Source organism: Rhinoderma darwinii, chromosome 3 (assembly GCF_050947455.1).
Source record: "Rhinoderma darwinii isolate aRhiDar2 chromosome 3, aRhiDar2.hap1, whole genome shotgun sequence".
Lineage (NCBI taxonomy): Eukaryota > Metazoa > Chordata > Amphibia > Anura > Rhinodermatidae > Rhinoderma > Rhinoderma darwinii.
Genome location: NC_134689.1, coordinates 115,618,418 through 115,629,565, shown reverse-complemented (window position 1 = coordinate 115,629,565; position 11,148 = coordinate 115,618,418). Strand labels below are relative to the sequence as shown.

The following is an 11,148-nucleotide window of genomic DNA, read 5'->3' as shown; positions in this document are numbered from 1 at the left end:
AGATGCTACAAAGTTTTTGTACAGACCACTTGTATACTAAACAGTCAAACGATCTGCATCAAACTTGGCAAACCAATTCTGTCTGGACCACCCTTCGTATACAAAGGCATTGTCAGCTGGGGGTACTAAGCTATCAATTCCCTGGAGTTAAAGGGAATGTGTCGCTAGAATTTTTTATTTTTTTTTTAGTTAAACAGTTAGTGTATAAATGATTAAACATTGTTCTAATTTTTTTAATTTTTTCACGAGTCAGGAAATATTATAAATTAGATTCTAATTTATAACATTTCCCAGTGCTGGTCACTAGATGGAGCAATTCCCAAAATTGCAGCATTGGCATGTGGTAAAGCAACCACATTGCTTTATGCTGCAAAATTTGAAAAGACACACTCGCTCTAGTGAGCTCTCAGAATCCCCCCTCCCTTATCCTGGCTAGTGCCAGGAGAAAGGAGGGGATTGAACGTTCAAACCTCCTACACTGTGTGTCGCCATTTTTTGAGCGAACACACAGTGTAGTAGGTTTACATACAGTAGTAATCACACAGTAAAACACGTACATACACAGAAATAACTTACCTGCTCCTGCTGCCGCTCCGTCTGCTCCCTCCGCTCCAAGTGCTTGCATTAGAACACAAGTCCGGAAGCCGCGACCGTAAGTAGTCATCTTACAGTCCGGCCGCGGCTTCCGGTCCACAAGAAAATGGCGCCGGACGTCGCTCGGCCGAAGACCTTCCATTTGGACTGTGTGGGAGCGGCGCATGCGGGTCCCGTTCGCATTCACTATGGGGCTGTATGTGCCGTATTCTATGTCTGTATGTGTCGTTAATCGACACATACAGAGATGAAAAAAAATGGCAGCCCCCATAGACAAGAAAAAGTTAAAAAATAAAAAAAAGTAAAACACAAACACACAAATAAATAAAACATTTTTTAATAAAACATTAAAAGCAAATTGATATAAAAAATTTTTTTTTCACGACACCCTTCCTTTAAGGTGCTCAGCACAAAATGTGAAAGACAGCCCCAGACCATTAGGGTATGTTCACACGAGGGCGTCCGTAACGGCTGAAATTACGGGGATGTTTCAGCCTGAAAACATCCCCGTAAGATCAGCCGTAACGGCATGTGCAGGCGCTTGAACGCCGCGTCAATTACGGGCGTAATTGGCGCTGCTATTCATTGGAGTCAATGAATAACGGCTCCAATTACGGCCAAAGAAGTGACAGGTCACTTCTTTGACGCGGGCGTCTATTTACGCGCCGTCTTTTGACAACGGCGCGTAAATTACGCCTCGTGTGAACAGACAAACGTCTGCCCATTGCTTTCAATGGGCAGATGTTTGTCAGCGCTATTGAGGCGCTATTTTCGGACGTAATTCGGGGCAAAAACGCCCGAATTACGTCCGTAAATAGGCCGTGTGAAGATACCCTTAGTATTCTTCCACCAATCCTTACAGTTGACATAACAAATTTGGGCTGAAAGTGATCTCCGGGCCAACCAGTTAAATGTAAATGTTCTTCACCACGACTCCAGCCAACATGCATGGTGATCTCAGGCGTGTGGCTGTTTGGCAATGGAAATCCAATTCATGAAGCTCCTGAAAACAGTTCTTGTGATGTTGTTGCTTTTAGAAGTTCACAATAAACGCCCTTTTACACTGGCCAACTATCGGGGAAACAAGCTTTCACAGAATGCTCATTCCCGATCATTGCCCTGTGCAAACAGGGCAACGATCGTTCATCGTCTGATTGTATAGTTTATGTAGCATTAAATATTATCGTTGTCGGCAGCACATCTCCCTGTGTAAACTGGGAGATGTGCTGCTGACATGATAGAAATGTGTGGGGACGAGCGATCATAGTAATGAGCGCTCGCCCCCATACTAGCTTCTTATGAAAGGAGCAAACGAGTGCCGATCAACAAGCTGTCTCATTGATCGGCACTCGTTTATATGGCCCACGTTATAAGAGGATCTTAAGACCACTTAGAGTTGATGGAGTAGCTCTATCTGGACATAATAGAACTTTGATGAACTAACTTGGAAACTTGGCATCATGCTATGACTGTCTCTTTAAAAGTCACTGAGTTCTACAATACGACTGTATTACATGTCTGTTTTCTTGTATTTATACACCTGTAAACAATGCAAACGGCTAAAATGTCCAAACTCCTTTATTAGAAGGGGCCTCTCAATACTTTTGACCATGTAGAGTGTATTTTAAGTCCCTCTAGCTAGCTAACAATTGTAAACAGCCTAGTTGGCAAAATATGTTCATTTGTAGATTAGAACTTGGTATTGTGTCCCACATTTACATGAAAATATAGTATACCCTGAAGCTTTGGCTTTTTCATGAATGTATGCAGAGATAAATATGACCTCTAACATTAAGGTAAAAGTCAAAACAAAAGCAAAACAGCTTTTAAAATACCAGTGATATCAGGACCACCTACTGTGAATACACCAGCAGTACTAACAATGCATAAGCCATGGGTATTAGATGTCATGTGATCAGACTAGTTATGCAATTATTTTTATTCCAAAATACTAATTACAAAAATAATACTAAGGTTAACTACATGGAACTACCTAAATAGCAATTCCCTAGTAGTATATTATTTGAATACCCCCCCCCCCTTAGAATTCCGCATGGGGAATTTTACATTCCAAGTGACCCCCTGCCACCTTGCCCTACAGGGCAGCCCGATTCTCTGGGCATTTCTACCTCACTTTCTGTAATTGTGAGCCAGGGAGCCCTCTGCAAGTTTAGACAGTCCATAGAAAAAGAGTGCTAGCATGAGCTGGGCTCCATAAAAAAGGCATGGTGGGCTGCCTATTTATTATGTAGGTCCTTGCTGGACCCAATAATTCAGGGCATGACTCCCGAATTCCCGCTGATTTTTTTTTTAAGATGTTAAAGTGTAAGAAAATTTTAAGCAAATAATCCATTTAAAGGATTGCTACCTTTAACCATGACATTGTCTTAGCTTGAAGATGGTGTCCCTATCAGTACCCAAGCAAACTTTTATATTTAAGTCATGATGCTATATGTCATATACAATAAGATAAAATAGAAGGAAAATATTCTGAACTTAGTGGGACACCATCTAGCACTGATCCTTTCTTGCTATCATGTCATTAAATATATTTTACAGAAAGCCAACATAACATCCCCAGCAGGACAAAAGTAAAAGACATCAGATCTGCTTTGCTATGAAATCCAATATTTCTTTGAAATGCTGCTCTTTCATAATCTCCGCAGGAGGGATTTTATTCATTTTAAACACTGTTGATGTTAGCGGTTGTTGTTTTTGGACCACAGATAAAACAGACAAAAACGAAAAAAAAAAAAAAATACTCAGGGTCTCATAGTTGCACATACATGTAGAAAAACACATATGTGCATGGATGTATAGTACTTGACTGTGTGTAAGTAAAGACACAAAGAGGCGACTTCATAGAGGCAACTGTTTTTTTTAATAGTTAACAAATTTGGAATCCAAATCCAAGGCAAACAGAGATAAGAAATGTTTCAGAGAGAAAAACTTCTGCTGCACTGGCAGTTGTGTCCAAGTGTTTTCCTTGCCTTAGGGTTTCTCAAGAAAACATGAGAAGAGGCTCATGGGACGTGCTGTTTTAAGGGCCGACTAAGGCATGTCTGGCGTACGGTCAGGATGTCACTGCAGGTTGTTACTGACATTCATTTCGCAATGAATCATTGAGGAACCTTTTTTTGTGGGGGAAAGTAAACCTGCGCTATTCTCATAGGAATGTTGTATGAATACACTATGTTATAATATATACATTTAAAAAATAGAAACTGGGGGATTTTAGCCTTACTGCTGCCTGTGGGAGAAAGGGAATAGCTACTTCACACAGAGAATACCTGTGGAGCACGCAGGGTGCTATAACAAACACTACCGCCCCTGCTGTAAGGGAAGGGCGCCACCTCATGGACTGAGTAACGGTAAACTGTAAAATGGTATTCAAAGGTGAACACATGCTGTACAGGTTACCCAGGCCACCACCAGTCACTAGAACAAACCTGCCAGACAGCTTTGTGCTATTTGAAATACTGGGGAAACAATGTTTCAATTCTGCAACATCTCCGCAAGCTCCAAGGTAGCTCCTAACATATCCCCTTTCATCGGTTGGGGGTAATAAAACAAGAAGATGAAGCTCTCACAGTTTTCATTGTAAACTGTGTCATAATTTAGTCATGGGGAGTTGACTTCTAGGACGGGGGATGGGAGAAGGTGGATGGACCATATTCATTGATTTGCTATAAGCACATTAATTGGTTCATGTTACTTGCGGGAAGTTTTACATTGCAAAATTTGATTACTAAATACCCGTCTTTGTTTAGGCTGGCATGCCTCTTTAAAATATATTTTATTTGTTTGTAAAGAACTGATAAACTAACTTGAGGGCTCATGGGACGGTTCCTTTTGGACTATTTTACTTTTAAAGTCTGAAGTCACCAGATAAAGCCAATCACATGACTCCTATGGCACTTCTGAATGGCTGTGAAGACTCAGGTTAACTTGTGCACCCAATAATATGGCATCTTTTATGTATATTGATAGTGGCCTGACAATTCAGTTTTTGAGGTGTATAATAAAAAAACAAATAACACTCCATACTAATAAGAATTTTTAATAAGGACGAGAAGAAACAATCTGTGTATAAAAAGACTTTTGCGTCTAATGCTAAAAAATCTTGAACTGTTAAAAAACGAGCCTGTGAATGTAAAAATTGGATCACATTATAACATGTAGTAAACATGTCACAGAGAGATAATAGATGTTAAAGTTTCACCAGGAATAAAGATAATAAATGACGTAGAAGGCCATAATTTACAGAAAGGATTTAATAACATTCGCCATTCCCAGCATTATTACGTTGCTTTATTACATTAGCTGGTAGATGGCACTGGTGGTCTAAAATATTTTACCCTGCAGAATGCTATACTGTTGTGAAAATTTAGATAAAACAGAATTGGATCGCCCTCTGTAGGAGTGAATTAAACGTAACACTTGCTAATATATTGATAGATCTTTAGATTTTGACTTTAGCCATTTCTCAGCAGCCGAGGGTAGATATTGTTTCCGTTTGCATTTGTGACCACAACATGCTCCACCTGACTGCAACTCTTGTGTGACAAGGGGGTTACTCGAATCTGCCAAAGGTCACGCGATGCCTTCTAGGTTCTACTGCAAGCAATGTATGGCAGAAGTTGCCTTACAATGTAAGCTATATTGCTTTTACATACAATGTATACCGCTAACTAAAAACAGCTAGAGAGGAATGTCGTGAGCAGGTAAAGGCGGCTTCTATTTTGCAGGTCACTTCTAGAAGCCACATCAAGTTCCAGCACATTAGTCAGCACTTGGCTTTGTACTGAAACAACCTGCAGTGACACCGCGAGGGCTCTGGCTAACATGGCCAGCGTACATTTGGCATACCTGCCATTTAGTTACCACAGGGGAATTTTGAGAGATCAAAACCAAGTGAGTTTTGAAGATGCATTGTAAGAATGTTAAGGTTGCAGGTTCATTGAAGTCTTAAAACTCTCCAAAACAGCGGCGAATAAAAAACAGCATTTAAAAAATATAACCAAGAGTTGAAAATATCTCTCTCCACAGAATAACCTTGGCCGCAGTGAAAGGGATTACAACGCATTGCATAGAAATAAGCTGTAGTCTCTATCACCTCTGAAAGGTATAAAGCAAATTCTCGTGGAGATCTTCCTATAATACAATATATATATTATGTGTAGTAGTTATACATAAGTTCTATATATATATATTTATAAATATATTTATAGAGGTGTACATATTGAGGCACATGGTGGAGTGAGTTAGAAAAGCCTGGCATGTTTCTTCAGCTCATTTCTTTTCCACAGTGCCAGGCGGTCAAACTCTGATATCGTCATTCCAAACACTTGATAGAACTCTTCAGGTGATAGGTGGCGCTGAGGAGAGATTACAGACACATTCATAAAAACTGCTGGGTGGAGTACTAAAAAAAAAAAGCAAAGTAGTGCCTGTATACTGAATATGAATAGAATCTTGGAAAGCGTTCATGTTTGTACTCCCACTGTGCAGATCTGGGGTTCCCTCTAAACTCCCCCTATACATTTAATGGAATTCTTTGCATTTTTGTATAGTAAAGTATTTCTAGGTTTCCTTCACAGAGTCCTCTCATGTTGATAAATTTTTAATAAGTATTGAGCAGAAATCTAAGGTTATACCAAGAAGAGTTTCATGGCATATCGACTATATATGCCATAAAAGTTTGAGTTGAGGGGGTGTAAACACTCGGACCCTCTCCAATCCTGAAACCAGGTATGCCCAGTCCCTATTATCAGAAGAAAAGTGGTCACACATGCGCAGTCATGTTCAATAAAGTGAATGGGACTTAACGAAACAACTGGGTGAATATAACTCTCACCAGAAATTGGGGGGCTAGGTGTCCCTGTTATTTGGACTGTTGAGGGTCTCAGTGGTCAATCCCAGACCCGTTTGATCAGATTTTTATGGCTGATCCAGCTAAAATGCCATACAAGTCTGTTGTAAGATACTAGGGTTGCCACTTTTCCACAAAAAAAATACCAGTCAGGTTTAGGGATTATTTACATGTGCCGGTTTTGTGTTCCCCGACATAGAGGCTAAACATGCCCATAGACTCCATTAGCCAGACGAGGCCAAAAAAGTGTTCTTTTGGCCTCCTTAGGTCTGGTACACACCAGTATACCTTTTTTTTTTAAGGATGGAACAGTGTAGTAGACTATGCTATTCTATCCTGAGGTATCCTTTTAAAAAAAATAAATGGAAGCCTATTACATTTGTCAAAGGTATACTTTAATCTTATGCGTCAGTGTGCTTCCCCAGGGCTGGAGCCCTGAGAAGAGCATCAGGTATAGTAGCGCTCTGCCTGTGGATATTGACCTTGGAGTATCTCCTGACATTACGGTCCATATATGAATAGTGAAGTCTAGGGGTTCCCCGTGCTCCACCCTTCAGGTAGCGCTCTGCAGATACGTTGGGATAAGTTGCAGCCTTCTGTCGGTGGTCTCGACATATACCTCCGGCGGAAGAAAATAATGGGACGTGAAGGGGTCCTAACTCAGTCAGTATCTTCCTTCTCTGACCTCTGCAAAGACAGTGTGCTGAATGTGGGTGTCTCTGGCTCTCTACTGCCTTTCTCACTGGTATTTCCCACCAGCGTCAATCCCACACTTGACCTTGTCCTAACACTGCTGACGTTCCTAGGGTCAACTTGCCTGACGAAGGAGGAGAATTTAAATAGGAACTAATTTTAGCCTTCGTCTTATTATGCAAAAATACCGGTTATTGCTGGTAAAAAAAAAATTCTAGCACTGGCCTCCCAATGTAACGTCGGTGGTTAACCGGCCTGGAGGCGAGCTCTTTATGTACTCTGTGTGGTATATGAAAACCGTCCTTTATGGACTGTATGGAATCACTATAGAAATATGATTTAAAACATTGTGCAAAAAATACACTATGGTATAAAGATAGAAAGGAAGATGACATGGTATTATGATATGGCGCAGTATGCAGTATGGTATAAAACTATGGGAACAATGTCTAATGTGGCACTATAATATGGAAACGCTTTGTAGAAATGGAGACATTAATGTGGCAGCATGGTGTGAAAAATGTGAACATGTGATGTGGGGAATATGTGGTACATGTGGTTTTTATGTGGTATTATAGTGAAGGGACAATGTACTATATGGCACTGTTCTGCAGTAAAGGAACAGTACATTGCACTGCAGTATGGGGACATTGCATTATGGGGATATGATATATAGCACTATGGTTAGGGGTGTAGCTGTAGTGGGTAAAGAGGTAGCAGTCGCACCTGGGACCCGCCACAAAGTATAAATCACACTTTATAGATAAGGGGAGGGGGAGGGTCGTGTTACAGATTTTGCATTGGGGCCCAGGAGCTTCAATATGGCAGAACAGTGTGGAGGAAATACACTATGGTATAGCACAACTATGGTATAGCTAGAAACTGCTGTCGTCAGAAATATCTATTTCACACTGCTGACAGTTTACAATTGCTCCATGTGTCCATATTTGACACTGATTATGCAGGAAAAAACATGCTGAACATTGAGATTAGTGCAGAAACTGTGAACAAGATCTCCCCTATATTTCCTAATGTCTCTAGGAAATATAACGTATAAAAAAAGCCATGCCTTTTTTTTGGTATTTTCAATGTCTTACAAGAAATTAAAATTATTTTAAAACTATTACCATATGATTCTCTGTAATAAATTTATCCTGACATTTGTCCTGATCTTCGCCTAACTCACCTCCAGTCGAGTTCTGTCTGCATCTTTGGGTAGTCTACTCCTCCCTCTAGTGGTCACCAAGAGCAATTCATATGGATAAACCTGTAGTGAGAAGAGATCCGTTTTTTTTACAGTAGAAGAATTGGTTTCCAGCAGCAGGTCTGCACTTTTGACGATATAAAATTATAGAACACATCGGTACTCTGGAGTGTTTTTTTATGTGCTGAATCTAAATTACAATGTGAAAAAATATTCAGGGGGCAATCATACAACACTCCTGAGCATTTGGAGGGTTGGCAATTGGAAGGGAAAACAAAATATGAAGTAGGAAAGCAGAACGCCCAAAAATTCTTATGCCTCATGCACACGACTGCATTGGATTTGCGGTCCACAAAGCCATGGGTGAGTTGCGGTCCATTGGACTGCCTTAAATCCTTAGTTGAGCATCTTTGTGTCATCAGGAATCACCTATCCACCACAATTCCCCGGTATTAGTGTGACTCTGCAAATCCAGCCCGTAAAAGGACTTGTTCACAGTTTTTGCGGTCCGGATTTGTGGCCCCAGCACGGATTCGTGAAAAACCACGATCATGTGCATAAGGCCATAGAAATTAATGTGTCCGCAATTTATCTACACAGTGTTAGACTATGTAGGGAGAAATAACAGAGGAACGACATAACGCAAAGTTCTAAATATGCTTTAGAATCGTGTTTTTATGGTGAATACAAGCGTTTTATAATACAGACAAATAAGGAGAAGTGATAGGTTTGTGCTGTTAACCTTGCGTACACCTTTATAGCCTTTTTTTTTCATATGAAATGTATGTGTAATGTAAAAACATTTTTAAATTGACATTCATTAAAAAAAGTTTACGTTTTGCGATGCAACTTTTATGTATGCATTATACAAAGAAGCTACATAGCGCCAATGTAAGCCGAATCTGTCAATCTGCTGGACTTAGGGCTCGGCTGACAGCAGCACTATGCAACTTCTATGTATAGTGCATACAAAGACGCTGCATCGGAAAGTAAAGAACATTTTTAATAAATAAACATGTGAAAAACTTTTTTAATCACATTACACTTACATTTTATATATAAAAAAGAGCCTACAAAGGTTTACAAAGCCTTTAACGTCAGGACCAGATTCTCCGTTATATAAAATAAAAGTTTAAACGTTTTATAAAACTATAATACGTTGGATAATGCATCAGTCTCAAGAGCAAATATACCATACACTATAAATTTACATAGGAAAAACACTAGGCTACATTCACACGAGCGTAATCTGTCTGTGTGTGTTTCGTTTTTGCATCAGTTTGCTTTGCGTGTGGCATGTGTTTTTCACGCACGTGCAAGCACTTCTTTTTTTTTTTTTCAATGTAATTGATGCGTGAAACAAGGATAACACACAAATGTTTTCACACAACTATTGACTTCAATGGGCGATTAGCAGTGAGTTTCACGCAACGGACACACAGAAACAACGCACAGCACACGGTCCCATTGATTTCAATGGGGCCATTCACACATGCGTGAGTTTTCACGTAGCGAGTGTCTGTTGCGTGAAACTCACTGCATGTCCTATATTGGTGCGTTTTTACGCACATCCGTGTGCTGTCCGTGTTTTATGCATCAATTACATTGAAAAAAGTGCTTGCGAGTGCGTGAAAAACACATGCCACCCGCAAAGCACACTGATGCAAAATGCAATGCTCACAGACAGATTTACGCACATTTTTTACACGCGTAAATCTGTCACACTCATGTGAATGTAGCCACACTCTACAGAGAGCAAAAATTCTGTGATGATTAAATTCTTAATCACCTACATAGAAATATAATTAAATGATAAACCTCTGACTGCCTATATGCTACCACTAGGGGGAGCTTTATTCATACTGTTTATTAATTTACCTCAATAATACAGTGAAACATAAGGGGGCTGTGCGGTGGCCAATACCTGAGTCTCTTTGTTAAAGAGGATCTGTCACTAGTTTATTAATTCCCTATCTCCTAACTAATGTAATAGGCGCTATGATGCTGATAACTACAGTGTAATTATTTTTCAAGAACGTTTATTATTTGTCAAGTTATGTGAATTTTTCTAAATATGATACTTTGACTATACTTGCCAAATGGGAGGTAACTCTTTCTTTTCACTCTGGGCGGTGTAATGTTTTCTGTATGATGCTGTCCAATCAGCATACAGCTTCTCCCATTCTCTGCCCAGCAACACGGCCTGATCATATAGTATACAGCTTCCATTCCTGACAGTTTTCAAATGGTGATACCTGCAGTTGTTTCACAACTAAAACTGTGGTGCCATATAAAAGATTAGAATCTCATCTTTCATATGCCACCAGAACCACTGTTCTAGTTGGTCCACAGCCCGAGATATGGCTATTTTAAATCATCCCCATTCTTTCCACCTCAGGAGAATCGCTGGTATTGACACCCACTTGTCTTGTATAGCCTCATTTGCATATTTAGAAAAAAGCCCATAACTTTCAAAATAATAAACTTTTTGGGACACAATTTTCATTAGCATTATCAGTGTGACAGCGCCTATTAGATTAGCTAGGAGATTGGGCATTACTCAACTAGTGACAGGTCCTCTTTAAGGTTCAGCCTCCAAAAGTTTTTAGTCATCAAAACAATGGCTAGTATACCAGACTAAATTTGTAAAACCTGACTGAACACCTTTGGTATATATGGACGTAAATGACCAATTTTACTTTTGGGGTGGAAATCCTCTTAAACATATATAGCTGTAATATTCTTCTATGATTTATATACCGTATTTGGCTGAGCGATTTCCATA

General features: G+C 39.8%; 1 protein-coding gene across 1 annotated transcript in view; it reads right to left on the bottom strand.

Moving 5' to 3' along the window:
• Positions 1-3,452: 3,452 nt before the first annotated feature.
• ABLIM3 (actin binding LIM protein family member 3) overlaps positions 3,453-11,148 on the bottom strand; it is a 169,945-nt gene continuing 162,249 nt past the window's right edge. The window contains exons 21-22 of the mRNA XM_075856595.1: positions 8,346-8,426; positions 3,453-5,972 (exon numbers count right to left, since the gene is read on the bottom strand). Coding sequence (XP_075712710.1) covers positions 5,859-5,972; positions 8,346-8,426 — 195 coding nt within the window. The 3' untranslated portion in view covers positions 3,453-5,858. The remainder of the gene's footprint in view (positions 5,973-8,345; positions 8,427-11,148) is intronic.